The sequence below is a fragment of the Mytilus californianus genome, unplaced genomic scaffold (assembly GCF_021869535.1).
Source record: "Mytilus californianus isolate M0D057914Y unplaced genomic scaffold, xbMytCali1.0.p SCAF_4, whole genome shotgun sequence".
Taxonomy (NCBI): Eukaryota; Metazoa; Mollusca; class Bivalvia; order Mytilida; family Mytilidae; genus Mytilus; species Mytilus californianus.
Genome location: NW_026262690.1, coordinates 109,740,219 through 109,764,373, shown reverse-complemented (window position 1 = coordinate 109,764,373; position 24,155 = coordinate 109,740,219). Strand labels below are relative to the sequence as shown.

The 24,155-nt window shown below is 34.1% G+C and overlaps 1 protein-coding gene across 4 annotated transcripts in view; it reads right to left on the bottom strand.

Moving 5' to 3' along the window:
• The window catches only part of LOC127739083 (cytochrome P450 2C29-like), a 480,581-nt gene that overhangs the window by 13,503 nt on the left and 442,923 nt on the right, over positions 1–24,155 (bottom strand). Inside the window, exon 8 of one of the 4 annotated variants that reach the window (XM_052250661.1) lies at positions 6,891–6,949. The exons of the other annotated variants lie outside the window; for them this stretch is intronic. Within the exon in view, the coding sequence (XP_052106621.1) occupies positions 6,891–6,949 (59 nt within the window). The remainder of the gene's footprint in view (positions 1–6,890; positions 6,950–24,155) is intronic. 4 annotated transcript variants of the gene reach the window in all.

Below are 24,155 nucleotides of genomic sequence, written 5' to 3'. Positions count from 1 at the left end.
GAGACGGGTTATTTATGACAATGGTGATTCTGACTAAATTTAGATGAAGTCCGATATTTGTTAAACCTTAAGGATGTATTCTTCTGACGTTACAGTCTCGTCGAAATCTCGTTCTGGAATTATTTCCAAAACATGTGATACAAGTGGAAAATATCAATGAATTTAAAAATGTTATAATCAAACTTAACTCTGGGAAAAAATTGCGTATTTACAATGAGTAGTTTTCGAGTAATCAATTTTTCAAATTTTATTACCAATCAAGTCAGGCTTTTTAACAAAAATTTTGAGAAAATAGGTGAGTGGTACAAGAAATGATTTTACCAGAAACATGTACATCCCATATCACTTTTTTCTTTTCAAATCTCTTAAATATGTATTTTTTCAATCATTTATAACAAAGAAGTTGAAATAATATGCATTTTGTTCTTAAAACAGAGAAAATTTACAGCATGGTTAATTTGACACAAAAAAGCTTCAAAATATGATAAAACTTTCTTATATTAACACATATCTATAGTTTTCTTTAAGTTGAATTTATTCAGATTGGTCCGCTTCATCTTTATTGAAAGTATGAAAAAAAGTTAAATTGTGGAACTGTGATTTTTTTTTGCTACATTTGTGTATGTCTCGTTTTAAACGCAGAGGGACTAAACCATGTCAACCATCGAATAAAATAGCATTTTGAGAGAGAGTCTTGTACAATGCAGGGTTTATAATATTCATATTACACATTAACATGCTCTCGTCCTGCACATGCATATTAAGCAGCCAGCTGCGAGGGTACAGTAGTATTTGTGTTCACCCCCTTTCAGGATTAATGGAGATGTTTCACCAACTTTTTTATACAACCTACCACCATAGACAAACCCTCAACCCAACACCAGGACTGTTATGTTTGAAATTTGTTTACTGAATATTTATGCAATATTTGTCACTGAACAATTAGAAGCTTATCTTCCATTTAAAGGGCATATAAGGACAAAATGAAAGACCAAACTCACTTATCAAAATTATTTTCATATATGATGATCATGTACATGTATAAATAAAAATGCATGATAATCAAGTGTTAACATTATTAATACTGTAACATAATCATGTTTTTTTATAATATTTCTATGCCAGACAGAAGCAATGTTACCTAGAGTTACAATCAGGCCATTTGGAATTAAAGGCCTCAATATGCAGAATATTGATTAAAACTAGAAAATATCATACATTGATCCTTAAAACTAACATCAACATTATCTAAAACAAACACTGAAACAGTAGTCAGAAAAATAGTCTGTTTACATGTGGATACATATAGTGTGTTATCAAAATTTGCATATTTGAGATCATTAATAGTGCTTTCAGATATGATATCACAAAGTCAGATTTTGAGGTCAATATGGGCTAGATTAATCGTACTCCTTTATCATTTTCGTTTAAACATATTTTTATTAGATTATTATATTTAAAAATTTTGAAGTATTTTATCGAAGTGATATTAATCATGGCAGTTAGGATACATGTACATGTATGGTTCAGTAAAATTCATACCTGCCAACTTTCAAAATTTCCTTGGTGGATTTTAAGTGCAAGATGACTAAATGACTAATGTGTTTTTAATCTACTACTGTATTGTTTGATTATGAATGAGTATGTTTGTTCTTTAATATCCTTTTAACTCATTTGAATATTTGTAAAATAAAGAATTTCAATATTTTATTAACATATCTCCTATGTCTCATGGACGAAATCCCCCATAAATTGTGAAAAGTGTTACTGCTATTGATATTATTTAACTTCCTTAGATTTAAACTTATTTGGATTAAGAATTGTTTAATTAGTGACCTCATCTTTCCTCGCCTTGACGGGAGTGAAAAAGACATATTTATGCTGTTTCCGAGGGCGTTGGTTGCTTTGGCGTAAAAATATGTATTAGTTAGTTATTAGGTCAGTTTGTATGGAACCACTAGTAATATATCAATGATATTTTGTATGCAGTTGTATAAGCATTCAATTTGACACATCTCATTTCCATGGAGACATTTTGACCCCATCCCCTCTGTCATGGTATATTGAATTTGAAACTTTTGATTAATATACATGTTAAAGTTTATGATTCGATGTGTTTAAGGGGAACATAATTATTATCGTATAATATGTCAATAGTATTTGGTATACAGTTGTATAAGCATTGGCACTTCTCATTTCCATGCATATTCTGTACATTCTGGTTCATAAGGCATGCGGTATGGGCTTTGCTCATTGTTGAAGGTCATACGGTGACCTAGAGTTGATAATTTCTGTGTCATTTTGTCTCTTGTAAAGAATTGTCTTATTGGCAATCATATCAAATCTTCTTTTTTATATGGCTCTTTTTGACTTTGAATATTTTGCATAGCTTATATGTGAAGGTATTGGTATTTTAATTTCAACATTTGCATTTTACTATTCAAATAAGAAACATGGCGAGACATATATGTTTTAACAGTTTATTTATTAGAGCTATATTAATTTTTGAAATCAACGTTTATTGTTGAATTGTCTTTCAGAAATGGTATAGGTATTAATAATAAAGCATACTAGAACATTATGACTGGTTCTCTAATGTGTGAGGCATTGCACTTTTAATAAGGTCTGACATTCCATCTAGATCTATACCAGAAAACACCATAAACTATATATAAACTATATCATGTCAAGCAAATTTGAAATAAAACTAAATGGGATAGTATAACACAAAAAAAAACAAAGGATAAGGGATATCCATCCGTGACAGTACATGCACAACACAAAACACACAAAAAGTAAAGGAACAAGGCTTTTATTGCTGTTTTTTTTTTTTATCTCAAATACTTATATTTGTTTGCCCTTTTGACAACAATTTTCATAAATTATGTGCATGTGCGTGTACCTTAGTTTTTGGGATAATTTTGTTCCATTAGTTTTATTATTAAAAATTGTTTGAATATATATGTATTATGTTTATAGACATAATATGTAACACTTACTACATCTAACACAACATGTATGAATAAATAGAGATGTGGGTTATAATGGTTATTCGTTAATGAGACAGTAACCCATGACAAAAATCTCCAACAGACATTCAGAGGGTAAGATGATCTCGGTTTTCTTCAAAGATGGATAGGCGTTTATACAATATGCCTAGCTCTATAAAAGTTGCATATACATTTACTTGTGAACACTATAAAATAAATAATCTGTGTGCTCCTTAAAAGCACCTTCAATTTTTATATAAGTTTGTAACTCTAAAAATGAATACTTTTCACTTTTTTGGAACAGACTTTTATATTGAATTATCACATTTTAAATTGAGCTCTACCAAATAAACTATTAGTAAGTCAAACTTGCATCTCCACAAATCAGCATTAAGATTTGGTTTTTAGATTTTTAAATTAAACAAATATGGAATATGAATACAAGATATGTAGAGAAACTGGAATTGAAATTTTCTTCAATGCCACACGAATGTATGCTTTATTTTTTTCATACAGCAAAATTTACCTATAAAATTACATATGTATTTTTTCGTTCAGGAAAATGTGTGAATCGATGGTTTAAAACTACAAGGATGCAATGAGAGATGTCAAGTATTGAACAAAAGAGATAACATGAAGTTAGACAATACAGCTTAAGATGCCAGAATTTGTGTAATTGTTGTTTGAAGATATAAAGATAGATTTGTCAAAATGTGAAGTGTTACACAAGAATCAAATATGTTATTTTGTAGAAAAAATCTAGTTGTGTTCTAGAATATCCCGAAAATGGTGATTTTAACACAAGACATTTCATATCTATTTAGTATTTATTGAGTTTTATATAGTTGCTTATTTATTTAATTTTTAAATGATGCTTTCATTTTTGTTGCGACTTATGAGTTGAATATCTCTATCGCCTCTCTTTTGAATTTATAGATCTAATAAGTGGCTAGGCTAGATATACGTCAAAAAGTCAAAAGTTACATACATGTAGCCTTACATCACAGCTACGACATTGAAAGCACTCTAAATAATAAGTTCTACGAATGTTTTAACGAACGATGAACTGCGCATGTATATGCATGACGACAAATCACGATACCAGAAGAAATGTATGGAGGATGCCATCTTGTACTTCTCCGACTGCGTGACATGAAGTATTGCTTTATTTCTCCAATTGGGGATATGACTTGACTACAATTTTTGGCATTTTCCGTTTTAGGAAACCTCGGTTGTGTAGGTGGTTTCGGTCGATGATGTTTGAATGCGATGAAGTCACTCAACTAGACGTCTCTTTCATTTTTTTACTTCTTTTTTGGCTAATTTATCATATTTATGGGAAACTGAAAATGTTGATATGTTGCATATACTCCATTTGTTATCATTTTTTGTTGTACATAATGCATACAAGATAATAACACATGGAACTTCGGTTTACCAGCTTACGTCATTAAAAGTAATTATATTTATAAACATTATTTATCTTAATTTGATAATACTTTATCGATTAATCAGGCAATATGATTGGACATAAGTTATTACAACTTATATCAAGTCTTCTCCTTACATATACAATACACATATATATATATGACAGAAGCACATCAATAGTATATAGTTTCAGGTAGGAAAAATAAAAGAAGCTGTCACACATTGGCATGGTATCAAAAAAACTTAAAAAAAAAAAAAATAAAGTAACGACAAAACTGCTGACTTGAAATGTTCATATATATTTGACTCTTTAATATAAACATGTACACTATAAGACAATTTCGTTACAAGCGAAACTTAAATAAGAAAGTGTTGATTCAATACTGAAATGACAGCAGTAATGATGTTTGTTGATCAATATGTAAATATAAATTTAATCAAACATATGTGTTGCTTTCTCTTTTGTTATCTTTTTGAAAAGGCACCAACCATCTATGTTAGAGGGGTAGGGGAGGGAGGATAGAAATATTTCTTTTTTAATAAATTATTTGATTGGGAATTTCTTGCAAACATTATTTCAAAGGGGAATCGATAATAGCAGTTATGACTGGCATACAAGTGAGAGGTTTCGCTAGCTATAAAACCAGGTTTGATCCACCATTTTTTACGTAAGGAAATGACTGTACCAAGTCGGGAATATGACAGTTGTTTTTATTCGTTAGCTGTGTTTGAGCTTTTGACTTTGCAATTTTATAAAGGACTGTCCCTTTTGCCATGGAGTTCGATATTTTTGTTATTTTACTTTTTTACATGGAACATTAAAAGATTAAATTGGGTTTCTTTAAAAAAAAAAGTCATTCATTATTTGTTGGGGGCATATGTTTTACTTCAAGAAACAAACACTTCCAATTTAATCAAAAACAAACCTTTTCAGTTACACACAGCAACAAGTTGTGTTAAACTAAATGTTGAATCTTTTCTTTTCTCTTAAATTTCAAAGGAATTTATCAAATTATAGCAGTCCATGACTGGATATACCAAAAACAAATACGTCATATGTATTGATACATATAAGTTCAAACAATATGAAATAAGTACATGTTTTCTTAACTGTTATGTTTGATATGCTGAATGTACACACATAACGTCGATTTATCTCAAAACAGCTTTAAGCTGTTAAGTCGGTTTGGCGATGGTGTCGTCGTTATTCCGATTATTCCTTAAAATGATAAAATATCATCTGGATCGAATTCAAATCTATGTAGAAGGTTTGAAAAGATTAGAAACAACTCTGATCGTGCTAACGATTCTCCAGGGCAGATCCTTGGACCTGTAATACAAAATCTAAATCAGTCAGCGAGTTAATGAAGCCCTTTATAGCTAGCTGTTCGGTGTGAGCCAATGCTCCGTGGTGAAGGCCGTACCTTGACCTATAATGGTTTACTTTTATAAATTGTAACTTGGATGGAGAGTTGTCTCATTGGCACTCATACCACATCTTCCTATATCTATAAACACTTTATCCTGTTATGTCTACGATGAGAATTCATTCTTACTTACCTTGATCATGAATTCTCAAATCTATTCATTTGAAAGTCAGGGATGCATAAATACTCCACGACCTGTATGACCAAAATATGTCCTAAACAGAATAATAGCCAAATTCATTTAAAATTATTTTTGCCCGAGAGAGTAGAAAACCTTAGTTTCTGAACAATTTCTTAATTTATGAACGGGAATTTGAAATAAGCATATGCCATAAACCGCGTCTTTACAAAAGCAGTAATTACAGAGCTAATGATAGCAACTTGCACTCAGCGAGTATCGACTCAGTGCTGAAAAATGAAATGAACAATTCATAATTTTGATTGGTGAGTCAAAAGCTCATTTCTGGATTTACCTTCATCATGAACTCAAAACTCAACATATGACATCCAGGGATGCGTAAATACACTGAAAAATGAGGAGCTACATGACCAAAAAAGATCCAACAAAAAATAGACATAGGATCATTTACAATGCAAATACTTGCACTTGAAAATCAAAACAAGACTAGATTCATCACTGACGATCTTGAAAAAGTACGCTGGCATGTGAAACGCACCTTTAATAAGTAATGAACAACACTTTTCCTTGAACTACACTTCTCCTAACTAGACCGTAAAAATTAAGGTTATAAAATATTGGTAACCTTTCATATAAAGAATCTGATGAACGAATCACATTTACCGTGACCGCTGAAGAATGAAAATGACGTCAAAGTAAGATGACAATGACTACCAAGGCACAAATAAAAATAAAATACTACCACTGTCTCACCCAATCAAACTATTGTTGCAGATAGCCCAAAACCAACTCATTATAAAAAAAAATTATTTTTTAATTTCAATAGCACACAGACTTGCTTCAAGGCTTCTCAAAAAGTACTGTATAATGTGTTTAAACATATTTGTTATTTCATATACGTACCTAATGAAAAAGGTATCAAATATTCTTTGTTGATAATGTAATTGCTTTGATTGAGAAACCTCCCTGGATTAAACTTCTTCGGGTCTCTCCAGATTGTTTCATCAAAATGTACAGAGATCAGGCTTGGACTTAGAATCGTATTTTTAGGTATTTTAAAGTCATTGATGGTTGTATCACAAACTGCTACGTGGGGCAAAGTGAAATTGGCTGCAAAAAGATAGAATTAAATACACATGTTATACCAACTGCAATGTACACAACGGCCAAAATAGCTATAAAAAGGGGAAAGTCAATATAGTAATGTTATTTTTATAAATACTTAGCTTGTACAGAGACATATATACACATATATGTGTATATATGTCTCTGGCTTGTAGAGGTCATATCAAGTTTGTATTTACATTCTAAAAGCTTGCGAACAATGGACAGCACATTGTTTTGAATCAGAATGGTAAGTGAATACAAGAGGTGTTTTGTTGGCTCCTTAATTGTTACCTATGTTATCAAAAGTACTTTGCGGTCAATTCTGTTTATGTTTTCTAAAGCTGAATGCATACTATTGCTATGGTATCGTCGAGCAACTAGATATCAAAAATACAGTACAGTTCTTGTTGCTTATGGAATGAAGGGCATAGAATATTTGTTCCAACGAGAACAGATATTATGACAATATTTTAAACAAAGTTTCGAGAGGAACTTCTATTATATTGCCTAACAAGATTTTGTGAGGTAGACGAAATTGACCCTAAAACGATCGTATTGAATTTTGATGTCCATAAATAGGCAGATCGGAATTATTTTATCTTTGTTTACTGACTACTTTTGCTTGGAATCAATTGTAAATAGTTATTTATAATGCGACAGAAAAATGATTTTTTTTCTATAAGATAAACAATAATTTCACTTGGCGTAGCCGTGCGTAAAATGTATTTCGGCAATTTTCTTAGAATGACTTGTTTAATGGAATAAAACGTCTGAATTGTAAACAGTCACTCTTATCTTCAGAATAGAATATTAAATAATAATTTATCTACTCTATTTTTTTAACATTTTGTGAAAATATCAGAAGTAGCAATTCTTACCTTTAATTCACACCTTTAGTTTAATTGATAAAACATATTATGGACTAGTCGAGTTTAAGGTCATTTAATTTACTGTACACATACATCCATGCACGTTCTGATTTCATCAACAAATATGTTTAAAAAATAAACCAGTTTTAAAGTAAACTAATAATAACTTATTCCAATCAAATAGCATAAGCTTTAATAATTATTGCCGGTCCACATCATAATACGGAATAGGGATAAACTGGGTAAGGAGAAAATGACAGATTGTTTTGCAATAACGAATAATAATTTGTCAACCAAAAGTTTTTCTATAATTTCAAAAACATGTCCTTCTGTATAGTTTTCGGATCTTTCATTTGCGTATTTAAGGCAATAGAAAGTTTGGGCTTCAAAAGTCTATATAATGGAGGACGTATTTTTCAACAGACTGTCGGAGTTCCAATGGGAACCAATTGTGCCCCTCTTCTCACCGACTTGTTTCTTTAAAATTATGAGGCTGACTTCATACAGGAACGTCTTAGGAAGAAAGATAAGAAGTTAGCAATATCCTTTAACTTTACGTTCCGCTATATAGATGATATTCCATCACTAAATAATACAAAATTTGATGACTATGTTGAACGAATCTATCCCATCGAACTATAGATAAAGGTATACTACAAATACAGTTAAGTCTGCCTCATATCTTGACTTACATCTAGAAATTGACAATGAGGGTCGGTTGAAAACAAAACTTTACGACAAAAGAGATGATTTCAGCTTCCCAATTGTGAACTTTCCATTTCTATGTAGCAACATTCCAGCAGCGCCTACATATGGAGTATATATCTCCCAATTGATACGATATTCCCGGGCATGTATTTCCTATCATGATTTCCTTGATAGAGGATTGCTGCTCACAAGGAAGCTATTAAACCAAGAGTTCCAAATGGTGAAGTTGAAATCATCCCTTCGAAAATTTTACGGACGCCATCACGAGTTGGTTGACCGTTATAGAATATCCGTTTCACAGATGATATCGGATATGTTCCTTATGTCGTAACTACAATACATTTCCCTTTTCACGAATGTGACCTACCGAATAGACTATTTACCGGATTTGTAATAACATAAGCAACACGACGGGTGCCACATGTGGAGCTGGATCTGCTTACCCTTCCGGAGCACCTGAGATCACCCCCCCCCCCTTCCGAGTTTTTGGTAGGGTTCGTGTTGCTTAGTCTTTAGTTTTCTATGTTGTGTCATCTGTACTATTATTTGTCTGTTTGTTTTTTTATTTTTGGCCATGACGTTGTCACTTTGTTTTCGATCTATGAGTTTGACTGTCCCTCTGGTATCTTTCGTCCCTCTTACAGAAAATACGCCATTTTAAAACATTTATTGTTTCACTAATTATACATGGATACAAAGTAAAATCATTTCTTAAAACACTGCAAAAATTTCATTCTGACTGGTACAGTGGTATTTTCACAAAGTTGGTTCAAATAAACCATGGTACAGCAAACATCGAATTCCATCACAAAATGTTATCACACACTATAGGCGGAACAAATATACGTTGACGCCATCGGATAATCAATAGTCCCCTCCACTGAAAACGAATTGAACGTCCCCTTATGTTTTTCAACTACAGGTTTAGATACCCTCACATTTTTCAATGGAAAATCAAGCAAACTATGGTACATTGTCTACAAAGTCTACTGTCGTATTATGATAAGTAATTAAGTTCTCTTGGTGATGTGAAAATTTTAAATACATGACTTATTCCATTTTCGCGAATATTGCCGTTATCAATTAAAATAAGTGAGGAGATTACACTTAAAACAATTATAAATAATGTTTCTCATTGGTTTTCTTTCTTGTATGTTAGTTTTCAACTAGGTAGCATCCTGTTTTTGATAGGTTCACGTTCGTATGTTATTTCCTTGTTTAATAATAAATTCATCATAGATATCAGGATTGAAATTTTGTATTTGCGCCAGACGCGCGTTTCGTCTTCAAAAGACTCATCAGTGACGCTCGAATCAAAAAAGTTAAAAAGGCCAAATAAAGTACGAAGTTAAAGAGCATTGAGAACCAAACATTCATAAAAGTTTTGCCAAATACAGCTTGTCAATCTATTCCTGAGGTTGAAAAGCCATAGTTTTTCAAAATTCAAAGTGTTGTAAACAGTCATTTTATAATTATGACCATATCAATGATAATTCATGTCAACACAGAAGTGCTGACTACTGGGCTGGTGATACCCTCGAGGAATAAAAACTCCACCAGCAGTGACGTCGACCCATTGGTTGTAAATAAACTAATCATAGATACTAGGATTGAAATTTTGTATTTGCGTCAGACGCGCGTTTCGTCTAAATAAGACTCACCAGTGACGCTCGAATCAAAAAAGTTAAAAAGGCCAAATAAAAAAAAAATACAGCTAAGGTAACCTATTCCTGATTAACATTTAATTTATAATTATGACCATATCAATGATAATTCATGTCAACACAGAAGTGCTGACTACTATGCTGGTAAATCACACTGTTGGTAGCTAGATTTCAGATTATGTTTTGTGTTTTACTTTCCCGATAAAGATACCCATTCAGGAGATGTTTGTTACCGAAAACCTGCTTTAACCCCATCACATTAAAGTCATGCTACTTGGTCCAGTGTTATAAGTATTTGTTTGTACGTCTGTTGTCTTGGAGTAGTTGGTTGTTTGTGGTTGTTGTGGTCTGTTGTCTTGGAGTAGTTGGTTGTTTGTGGTTGTTGTGGTATGTTGTCTTGGAGTAGTTGGTTGTTTGTGGTTGTTGTGGTCTGTTGTACTTTTCAATACATTGAGTTATTAACGATATTCTTTTAATGTGTTATTAGTATATAATCTAAGTCTGTTGATCATTCTTTTCAATTACCACTGCCCCCAAGGGTGACTGGAGAATATAAATATGGTCCCCTTCGGTCTTCCACCGACTGGCATTAAAATCATCGCTAAGTAGAGCGTCCGTTTGACTGTGCGGGAGGTACAAGTTTGCAGTCCAGTCCGGTTAGAATGGGACGTTCAATCCGATGCCTCGTGTAGTGAGAGTGCAACGTTCTATGCACAATAAGAACCTTCCAACAACTCTTACAGGGGTCCGTATGTGACCCGTTGCAAGTCTAAATTTCTCTCTCTATCCAATACACCCCAGTTTTCCCGTGGCAGTCCAAATTTGCTGACCTGCATTTCGTATTGTATTTATTGTTAATTTGTTCTCGTCCTGAACATACATGAAACATTTGCGACTGGGCTTTAAGCAATCAATAATCAATCAATCAATCATTTATTTTTGATTGTTATAATTGGAACATGCTTTGCCTACCTGTATTTGACAGTCTTTGTATTTCCATTAAAGTAGCCTCGGTGTAGGACAAATGACGTCTATCATTGAGAAATAATCTACTGTAAGAACAATAGACTGACGTCAGAGAAATGGGTTAAGTAATAGTTATACACCAAGGGATAGATGTGTCTGGATGAGAAACCCCGTCGGCCTGAGGCCGGAGGGGTTTCATATCCAGACACGCCGTATCCCGAGGTGTATAACTAACTTACACACCATTCTAAACCCTACATTTGTTAACATTGATTATTAAATGAAAAATAAACGATAGCATATTTATAGACAATATCAAACCATGATTTATAAGAATATTTTTTATTACATGAAACCCCACTAGTAACCTTTCTTTGGTTATCTTCGTTCAAACTTTGACAAGTGAGTATATTTTACAAATGTCAAGTTGTTTTGCATATTCCCGTTTAATCCATGTGCTAATATGGATCAGCAGGTCAAGGTATTCTTATTACAAACAAAAAATGCATCATGCTCCTGGTAAACAGTTGTCAATATGGACGGGTATAAGACGGATGACATTTTGTGGCAAGCGTTGGATTTGGTCTTTTAAATAAAAGTCGGTCCAACTCGCGGAACCCCATTGGGGGGGGGGGGGGGGGGGGGGTTTGGGAGGGGTCCGGTGTTAGAATCCCCATTTTTTTTAAAGATCAATGCTTTAGAATAGAGACATATGCCTGGGATAAAAAAAAATACCTTCAAGCAAAAGAGTATATAAAGGATTATTTTTGTATTCCATATAGATGCTTATTGGAATTTCCTAAAATGTGTTTTTTAATATCATGAAACAATTTGTAGTGAACACTATTAGTAATTTCTTATGTTCATGCTATTTAAAAAACAATCAATTTCTATTGTTACGAATAACAATGGACTTTGTTGGCGGGATGTAGAAGCAGGGGTTTCCAGAAACCCCGCTCGTCACACCCTGTGGTCAACATCCAATGTTATTCGTAACTATAGATCTATTCAATTTACACTTGTTTCAGAAAAAGAAACTATGAATTATAACAACAGAATTTGGGTGTAATATGTTATATATTTTACATTAAATCAATTCGCTGAAAAAAACATTTATATTGAGAGTCCCAGACACTATATTAGTTGACAGTTTTCACACTAATTTCATGTGTAGTGGTAGTAAACTCGTAGTAGCCCACAATGCATTGCAGTTCATTGAGCCGATTGGTCAGATTTTCAAGGTCATGTTTACCTTCTATTTGGGAAATTACTATGCAAATATAATCATCACGTCAGGAAATCTAGAGTTCCCGACCTGTTAGACTAGGCGCTATCTAATTAACTTTCGAGATGACCACCGGAGACTGCCGATTGTCATATAGCCCGATATAAACATAAACATAAATATAAAGAAAAAACGACCTGAGCTCGTGCAATTGGAATTTTCGAGGTCTGTTTGACTTTCTTGTTATAGGCTAAATAAAAAGTTAATTATCGTTTTACCTGTATAAGAATGATTTTTTTGTGGACCGAATCAGTCAACGAAATGGTTCACCTTTGTTTCACTTTCAATGTTGACATTCTTTTCCTTTTAATGGCTGACCACGATTTATACACGTGTTTTTAACGACGTTAATGTGCTTAATATTAACATGCTTACAAAATTTTGTAGTGGATTGTTCGTTATGCAAAAGATTCAAATAATATCTATTTACATGATACTATATATTTACCTACATTTAAATATGTTTCTAGTGTGACACATTGTTGCTCGTGATCGTTCAGATGTAAGGATTTTTGACCGGTAATTCAGTCTGATTATTACCTGTAAGACAACTTGTGGGTTTACTTTAAAAATATATATATGAGTCTTTACATTTCTTTGTAAATCTTTGGAGTGTTAAACATTTCTAAAATTAAAATAGGAATACTACTGTGGATTGATAACTCTCCAGACCAAATGAATAGAAGTTTACATAGGTCACCGTCCTTTAGCAATAATCGAAATCCAAACCGCATAGTCAGCTATAAAAGGCCACGAAATGACAAATGTTCAACAATTCAAATGAGAAAACTAACGGCCAGATTTATACACAAAACAATGAAAGAAAAACAAATATGATATACAGCAACAAACGACAACCATATGACTTACAGGCTCTTGACTTTAGACAGAAGACACAAACAGAATGTGTCAGGGTTGAAATAGTTTGTTCGCGCCAAATTTTTCCCTAACCTGGGACAATATGCCATTTCCGGAACACGGTAGCTAGTTGAATTTGTCATGTGACTTCAATCACCACTTCAAAGAAACATCAAAATAGTAAAAAATCGAACCGAAACAACTCACGTAAACCAAGATGGCCGCCTACCAAAATGGCGCCTTTCACTTGTTCCTGACCAACTGCAACAAAAATATTCAATGCTTAACAATCGTCTCTGGGCACGAGCCGATCGTGCGAGGGCTGTATAGCCAGTCAAGGTCATTAAAAATTCCCACCATCATAGCGGTCTGTTCGTTATCTATTATTCGATTTTTAATATCAAACCGGCTGTTAGCAGTCGCTCGTTATCCAAGTTTTCGTAATCAAAAGTCACCAAAAGAATATTCAATAACAACAACGAATTAGCCATAGTAAGTTAAGAGGAATAAAAGTCAGAGATTTCGGAAATTATTTTGTGACTTCTACAAGTTATCGTATAGTCTCGTTGTGATAATTAGTCAATAAAACAAAAGCTTGAAGACAAGAGCGTGATTTCATTGTCCTAGGTGTTTTGTCATCAACTTGGAACTTTTATCTTCTTGAAACAATTGACTTAATATTCGGGGCCAAAAATGGTATTTACCGAACCTATTTGAATTTAAATCATCAATAAGAATACAAATTATTGTAATACGTGTTTATATAAGTCGGGGCCAAGTGTTCTAAATATAAGGGGTCACGGTGACCAAGTGGTCTAAGTAGACTACCTTCCTCTACAATCAATTTGGTTTCATCCTCGTTAGCCATTGGTTACGATCCGGCAGGGGAGGAGAGCGTCACATCGAAACACTGGGCTAGCGGAGATGATTCCATTCAAAACGTAAGGAATCAAAAGTCTAAGGAGAAAATGCAAAAATATATCCTTTGTGCTATTTGCCAATGGCGGTGTATGATCAAATCTGTCGGGTTGCGGACAAAACGATAATGGCAAGTATATATATTCGTGTTTATACTGCACTCGTTCTATTTGAGCAGTCAAAATGCGTTGACTGTATATTTCTATGTCATATACAGTCACTGACCCGATATCACTTTTCCTCATGAATATTATAGTAGTTGCCGGAACTATATTGAATTATTCATGACGACCTTTTCAACCTGTCTTTGTTTCCAATGTAAACAACGAAGCGTGCAACGACTCAAACTTATTGCTTTTACAATTGTTGGAAAAACATATTTCACTTGTTAATATTTTTTTAAAACCTATAAATCATTATGTTTTATGCTTATATTGTTGATATTTGAGTTCATACTCAAACGAATTCGTTCACCATCGGATTGGTTTCAACAGATCAAATTTTATTGTGTTATAATATTACTCCGCCAGATATGTGGCCTTTTAAAACTGTGATTTTTCCTAATATATATATCAAATAAATAACAATTACACAATAAACAACAATTGAGAATGCTTTTTCTAGATTGCAGTATGAAGACAATAATAGTGTATATACGTATATTGACTTGACATATCAACGATATAGGATTTTCCCGAAACGGTGAAAAAGCTCGTCAGAGCCTCGAATTTCCCTGTTTCTAAGCCTCATCCTTATATCGTTGATATGTCAAGTCAATACACTATTATTGTCTATTTATGAAATTAGCGGTCGGTTCGTTATTTATTAATTGATTTTTCTTTAATATACAACCGGCTGCTAGTAGTTGCTTGTTATCCAAGTTTTCGTAATCAAAAGTCCCCCAAAAATCTTCGATAACAACAAAGAATTAGCCATAGTTGTAAATGTCAGTGTTTTGGGACGAAAGGTATTTGGGCCGAAATGTTATTGTTGTTTGAGTGGTTTCTTTCCCCACTCTTATTATTATCCAAAAAGAACGAACATGTGAACGAATGTAAACTAAACGATTAGCATCTTGGTCAGAGGAACAAGGTAATTATTTATATGTATGTTTAACGTGCAAATGTTCCTGACCATGAAATAAATGGTATTTTCTAGATAAATGGTGTTTATAACGGCTCGTGAAATGCAAACATGTAAACGTCCCATTCACTCCTGATATTTCATTTTTATTAGTGTTTATTGTAATATACAACTAAGGTTTCAACTCCCTCAGGCAAAGTTGACCTTAGATGGATTTGGCTATTTGTTTTAGGTATTTTTGTCATAAAGCTCTTCAACTGTTTCAGTACTTATACATCCCTCGGATTTCAAATAATTGGCTTTGAGCGTTCCTGATGAAGGTAAATCCAGAAAAGCGCTTCGGACGCATGAAATTATTAAACGTGTTGTTTTCAATTTTTTAATATATATTATTTTAAGACTATCTATGCAAGTTATGTGTAATTTTACCTTTTTTAAGTTCCGTTTTATGAAACTTTTGGTTGTATTGAACCCCTGTTTTAAAAAGTGGATTATCTCTCTTTACCCGCACATTTTATGGTCAGAGTTATCTTTCTTTTACTATTGTAAATTGTAAAATTATGTGTTTGAAAGGGTTAAATGATTTTTGTGAACAATTTTAAGATTTCAAGGTTTTAAGATGAAAACACTTAGTTAATTTATTATTTAGTATTCAAATAAGCTTGAATATTTTTTATCGAGCACACATGGAAGGTTTATAACTATTATAGGGAAATATTTGATATTTGTGTATAATTTTATGATTTCAACCATGATTTGTTGATACTTTGAACTTATCGATCAATGACGATTGCTTTATTGAATTTATACGGAAACGAACACAAACCATACATGTTATTAACGAACAACAGGTTATTCGTGATCAGGTTTATTAGCACCGCTATACATGTACTGTAATTGTAAACGATATAACTTACCTGCCTTGTTATGTATATAATTACTAAATCCAAATAGTATGGAATTTTTTCTAATGATTGTTTTATTTGTTTTTTGTAGTTCTTACGGTTTGATGTGAACGAAGTAACGAAATAAACTACATTCAAATCAGTCTGAGAATTTTATTAAGACCAAGACCCGCTACAGTAAGAACTTGCCTTTAGTCATGGATCCTGGTGACAAAGTCAAAGAAATAACAGATATTGGTTCCAAAAAGGATGATACAATTGCTGATGATAACAAGCAAGATGAAACACCCAATGATTTTAGTGATCTTCGACGATCAACAAGAGAAGTGAAATACACTGACAGAATGTCTGAGTACCGACAGGAAGAATTCAACAAAAGGAAACAGAAACTGATGACTATTTTCGACAAATGGAAGGATAATGTCAGAAAATTTAGAAATCTTCTTAAAAAGGAATGCCAAGAATCTGTTCTGTGGATATTATTGATTCAGTGAAATATTTAGAATCATCTGTGGTAGAACACTTTGAAAATTTGCGCACGTTGGGAACTATAACACCAGACATAGTAAGGAAAGTTGATGCATGTGTTGCAATAAGTGCAGACCTATTGAAAATTGTCAATGAACGATTATGTGAAATTGAAGAGTTTGATTTGCCTCGTGAAAAGGACCGCCTTAGAAAGTTAAGAGACAATGATTATGCAAAATCTATATTTAGTGAATCTGCTTTAACAGAAAAGAGTAAAATTTCACAAAAGATGGTGGATGCTTCAGTGGAACTGGCCGCCAAAACAGCTGAATACAAAATGGTACAAGAAGAGGAAGTGCAACGAGCAAAACTCATCGAACTTGAACATGAACAAAAAATTCAAATGCAAGCTCAACAAATTGAGCTGAAGAGGATAGCTGCTCGTAAAGAGCTTGAGATAGCCAATGCTCGGCTTGGTGCTTATAGTCGGATGACTGAATTAATACAAGGACAAAATGAAGAACCGGGAGCATCAAACATTTTGCATACTAGAGTTTCCAAATCAAACGTCTTGCCAACTCGCATTCCAGAAACAAGCATCTTGCCTACTACAGTTATGGAAACATACTTAACATCCACTCATCAAAATCCAATCCTTTACAATACTAATAACGGTGTGCCAAATATACAGAATAACATTAGTCATTTGCATGAAACACACACAGAAACAAATGTAACTACAGACACGAACAATAATTCAAACTCACTCGCTAAGGCTCTTGCTGAGTCAGTGAATCTTAATCGTTTGCCAGTGACAGAGCCAAACATATTTAATGGTGATCCTTTACAGTATATGGAATGGAAAACATCATTCGAAATTCTCATTGATCGTAAAGGTGTTCCTACAACAGAGAAGATCTTTTATTTAAAGAAATACTGTATAGCGGGTTATTTTCGCGGGGTGTTTATTTTCGCTTATTTTGGCGGGTCAGGGGAAATCGCGAAAATAAATTCCGCGAAAATTTATGCATACGTTCGATACTTTCTAATAGCTAAAGCGTTTTGTAAACTATCTATCAACCGTAACATTTACAAGAAGTTTGTACACCTGTGACTAATAACTATGCACCGGTATTCTATTGATTAACTGTTTCAAAACATAATCAATAAATCAATACATAAATCGTCATGCGGGTAACACAATAATTTAACCATAACAATAGACCCTTGTTTGTAGAATTTTACAACTTTTTAACCATTTCAGTATCCGCCAAAATATTTGATTTGGATAAAAAAATACACCAAAATAAAAACCGCCAAAATTTTTCGTATACTTTGTTGCCTCAAAATCGCGAAATTTTTCACCCGCGAAAATAACCCGCTATACGGTATGTTGGTGGAGCCGCTAGAAAGGCGTTAGAGGGATACTTTTATAATAATAGTCAGACTGCTTATGACAATGCAAGAAAGGTTCTGGAGGAAAGGTATGGACATCCTTTTATAATGCAGAAAGCCTTCCGAGACAAATTAGCATCCTGGCCTAGAATAGCACCTAAGGATCCTATAGCCCTGAGGGACTTTGCTGACTTTCTGCAAGGGTGTAGAGATGCGATACCTCATGTTCCAAGTTTAAGTATTTTGAATGACTGTACTGAAAACCAAAAACTTCCTAACAAAATTCCAGACTGGGCATCTTTGAGATGGAATCGAGAAGTAACTCAAAGCCTTGATATAAGTGCTATATATCCCTCCTTTGACAAATTCGTAAATTTTGTTGTCAAAGAGGCAAAGGTTGCCTGCAATCCAATATAATCACTTTATGCCTTGAATGATAATGAACGTAAGGTTTCAAGAGAACCAAGAACAAACACCAAAGTGAAGGTTTTAGCTACATCAGCCTCAAATGACACCAGGCCTAATAACGGCACATCTGCCAACAAAACATTACTGTAAATTCAGAAATTATTGCGTGCATTTATCATTGCGATTTTTGAGGAAAGAACAAAAATGCGAGATTAATTATTGCGATTTCAGAAACATCTGCATACAGATATGTGTATCAGATGTCAGAATGCGAGTTCTTATTATTGCGATACTCATGGAGTCGCATTATTCGCATTAATAAGAACCTCGCAATAATTTCTGAATTTACAGTAGTTTGTGAATACTGCAAGAAGGTTGGACATTATATCTTTAAATGTGAAAAGTTCCTGTCTATTTCTATAGCAAATAAACGATTATTTGTGCGTGAAAACAATTTGTGCTATGGATGCTTACGTAAAGGCCACTTGAACAAAGACTGTAATAGGAAACATACCTGTAATACTTGTAAAGGCAAGCATCTATCATGCTTACATGAAGAACGCCCTCGTGTTAGACAACAGTCGTCAAACGAGCCAGATTCAAATGCTGTAAACAACGTAGAGTTAAAACCAGCAAGCTCATTAAGGGTTAGTCAGAATAACGGCCAGAGTACATCCATGATTGTTCCCGTGTGGGTGTCTCACAAAGATAAGCCCTCTAGAGAGATTCTTACATATGCATTACTAGACACTCAGAGTGATACAACCTTTATCCTAGATGATACAGCCGCATCACTGCATATACCGTGTGAACCTATCAGACTTAGTTTTATCAACAATGACCTCTCAGCATACTATTATAGAAAGCTCAAAAGTATGCGGTCTACAAGTTTGAGGATTCAAATCGTCTGAAAGTGAGAAGGTGACAATAAATAATGCTTACACCAGAGACTTTATCCCTGCCGACCGTTCGAATATTCCAGAGAAAAACACTGTTAAGGACTGGTCTCATCTTCAGGAGATTACTGATGACTTACCGCCATTACAGTCATGTGAGATAGGACTTCTGATTGGCTATAATTGTCCTCAGGCTCTAGCACCTAGAAAACTTCTAATTGGTAAGGAAAATGAACCGTACGCAGTGAAAACTCAACTTGGTTGGAGTGTAGTTGGTTACTCGGAAACCATATCAGATGGATCTTCAATCAAAGGTGTCACACACCGTACGTCAGTGAAGGAGCTGCCGCTTTGCTCACCTAAAGACCTTATAAATGTACTAGAGTCACACTTTGCACAAGATAAGGGACACTTAAGTAAACAAGTATCTCAGAATGATATACGCTTTTTCTCTATTGTGGACAATGGTATTCATCAGCTTGATAACAAACACTTGGAATTACCGCTTCCTTTTAAGGAGAGACCTACGTTACCCAACAATAAGCCTCAAGCAATTCAACGACTTGCTCATTTGAAACGAAGGCTTACAAATGATCATAAGTACTATGAACAATACAAAATATTTATGCGAGAGATAATTGAAAATGGAGATGCAGAACTCGTACAACAGGAAACAACTTCCGGTAATGTATGCTACTTGCCTCACCATGGGGTTTACCATCCGAAAAAACCTGATAAACTGCGTGTTGTGTTCGACTGTTCCGCCAAATACAAAAACGAAACACTTAATCAATATCTGCTTACAGGACCAGATCTCATTAACGGACTTAGTGCTGTCTTGTGCAGATTTAGACAATACCCAGTTGCTATCATATGTGATATAGAGAAGATGTTTCATCAATTTAAAGTGTCTGAATCAGACCGAGATTTTCTACGATTTCTTTGGTGGAAGGACGGTAATATTCATTCAGAGAACGAACCATTGGAATATCGAATGAAGGTACATTTATTTGGTGCCGCTTCATCTCCTGGCTGTGCCAATTACGGCTTGAAATACTTGGCAAAACTTCAGGAAGTGAAATTCCCTGATGCTTCACATTTCATTCAGCATGATTTTTACGTAGATGATGGTTTAACTAGTGTAGAAACCGAAACTCAGGCGATAAAACTTGTTAATGACGGATTCAATACCGCATTCTGAACGAGCATCAGGCGTCAAGGACCTGAATTTAGCATTGGAAAACTTACCTGTTGAAAGAGCACTTGGTGTGCAATGGTCTGTAGAGGAAGATGTATTCTCATTTCAAACTAAAATTCAAAATACACTACCTACTAGGAGAAATGTGTTGTCAATAGTTGCCTCAATTTTTGATCCGTTAGGATTTGTTTGTCCATTCTTGCTGAAAGGAAAACGTATCTTACAAGGAATGTGTCAAAACGGCGTAGGATGGGATGATATGCTCCCTAATTCTATGAGTTCAGAGTGGCAAAGTTGGATTGACGACATTCCCAACCTACAGTATGTGAAGATTCCTCGTTGTCTCAAACCGGCAGACTTTGGTCAACCAACCTCAATAGAGCTACATCACTTCTCGGATGCAAGTACCCAAGGATATGGACAATGTACGTATATAAGATATGTTAGTGAAAATGAAGTTCATTGCTCATTACTTATTGCCAAATCAAGAGTTACTCCACATAAAGTAGTTACAATTCCGAGACTTGAACTTACCGCTGCAGTGCTATCTGTCAAAATGTGTACATATCTTAAAGACTAGATTTGCATATAGACAAGGAATACTTTTGGACAGATTCTCAAGTTGTATTAGGATATATTAACAACGATGCTCGACGATTTCATGTATTTGTGGCCAATCGTGTTCAGCTTATCCGAGAATGTACTGATCCAAAACTGTGGTTCTATGTGACATCTGAAAATAATCCTGCTGATTATGCTTCAAGAGGCCTCAATGCAGCTGACATTTCTAAAACAACATGGCTAACTGGTCCTTTATTCCTATGGAAAAGGCAGTTTGAAACAAAAGGCATTGTTACAAATCTGCAATTAGGTGACCCAGAGGTTAAATCTATAAATGTAAACACTCTATGTACAAAATCAGATAATGTTTTTCCCAGTATCTTGGAAGGACTAAATAGATTCTCTTGCTGGTCCACAGCAATTTCAGTCATGGCTAGGCTACAAAGACTGTCTAATGGAATTAAAGGAAAACAATCACCTTCAGTACAGGAAAGGCAAAGAGCTGAAATGATTATTCTTAAACTTGTCCAGGAGGACGCCTTTAACAACACAATCCGTATTCTTGAATCGTCAACAACGTTATCGTCAACGAACCACCTTTATCCGCTTGATCCAATTCTTGAAAATGGACTTTTACGTGTTGGAGGTCGTTTGAGAAAGGCTGATCTTCCTTCTCAATGTATTCATCCGATAATTCTTCCAAAGGATAGCTATATCACACAATTGATTCTAGCTCATGTTCATCAGAATACCCAGCATCAAGGAAGAGGGATAACTTTGAATAAGCTAAGATCACATGGTTACTGGATTGTCGGAGGAGGCAAAGTTGTTGCGAAATTCATTCGTCAGTGTGTTGTTTGTAGAAAGCTTAGACGCCCTACTCAAAGAGTGGCAGACTTGCCTGAAGACCGTGTTGTGCCTTCGCCCCCCTTTATGTATTGTGGTATGGATTGCTTTGGTCCTTTAATGGTTAAACAAGGACGCAAGGAATTCAAACGATATGGACTTTTACTCACGTGCATGTGCTCGCGTGCAATTCATATCGAAATGCTTGACGATATGTCAACTGATGCTTTCATAAATGCTCTACGTTGCTTTATTCATAGCAATCCGTGGAACGGTTAGACAGATCCGCTCAGATCAAGGGTCAAATTTCATTGGTGCTAAGAACGAATTTGAACGGGAGACAAAATTGGCCAAAATAGCATCATTTCTTGTGGAAAGACAATGTGACTTTGTAATGAATGCTCCGTGTTCAAGCCACACTGGTGGAGTATGGGAAAGACAAATTCGAACAGTGCGAAATATTCTCAACTCAGTATTGATGTTGTGTCCAGGAAGATTAGATGATTCGTCTTTGCGAACTATCTTTTATGAGGCGATGTCGATTGTAAATTGTCGTCCTCTAACCGTTAGTGGAATAGAAGATCCAAAGGCACCTGAGCCTCTTACTCCAAATCATATTCTCACATCTAAATCAGATATACCATACCCACCACCAGGTGATTTCGTGAAGGAAGACTTATATCTTAGGAAACGATGGAGACTTGTTCAGTATATTTTAGAACAATTCTGGGCAAGATGGAAGAAGGAATACATAGCCCAAATTTCTCTTAGACAAAAGTGGCATAATGCTCGCCGTAATATGCAAATAGGCGATATTGTTCTCGTTAAGGATATTGACCTTTCTCGCAATCAGTGGCCGCTAGCTAAAGTTGTCGAGGTGAACACAGACGATGATGGACTTGTCAGAAGAGTAAAACTGAAAATTGGAAGAAAAGACTCTGCGTCATCTTCTGTTCTTGAAAGAAGTGTGCATAAATTAGTCTTGCTTGTAGAACATGTTGAAAATTAATTTGAGCTTATTTCCCAAGATTTTATGTACCGTATCATTTTTTAAAAAGACTTCCTTTGCTAAGAGTATTGGTTAATGAGAGTAGTATTTTTGCATTTTGTATTTGTACATACTTTTGCATTTTTTATTATTTTTTTTTTTTCATACAAGTCATGTATTTTATTCAAAACACTTCATTTTGTGTAAAAAATCAATTTTGATTTTGGGGGGAGTGTAAATGTCAGTGTTTTGGGACGAAAGGTATTTGGGCCGAAATGTTATGGTTGTTTGAGTGGTTTCTTTCCCCACTCTTATTATTATCCAAAAAGAACGAACATGTGAAAGAATGTGAACTAAATAAATAACGATTAGCATCTTGGTCAGAGGAACAAGGTAATTATTTATATGTATGTTTAACGTGCAAATGTTCCTGACCATGAAATAAATGGTATTTTCTAGATAAATGGTGTTTATAACGGCTCGTGAAATGCAAACATGTAAACGTCCCATTCACTCCTGATATTTCATTTTTATTAGTGTTTATTGTAATATACATTTAATATATATTATTTTTAGACTATCTATGCAAGTTATGTGTAATTTTACCTTTTTTAAGTTCCGTTTTATGAAACTTTTGATTGTATTAAACCCCTGTTTAAAAAGTGGATTATCTCCCTTTACCCGCACATTTTATGGTCAGAGTTATCTTTCTTTTACTATTGTAAATTGTAAAATTATGTGTTTGAAAGGGTTAAATGATTTTTGTGAACAATTTTAAGATTTCAAGGTTTTAAGATGAAAACACTTAGTTAATTTATGATTAAGTATTCAAATAAGCTTGAATATTTTTTATCGAGCACACATGGAAGGTTTATAATTATTATAGGGAAATATTTGATATTTGTGTATAATTTTATGATTTCAACCATGATTTGTTGATACTTTGAACTTATCGATCAATGACGGTTGCTTTATTGAATTTATACGGAAACGAACACAAAACATACATGTTATTAACGAACAACAGGTTATTCGTGATCAGGTT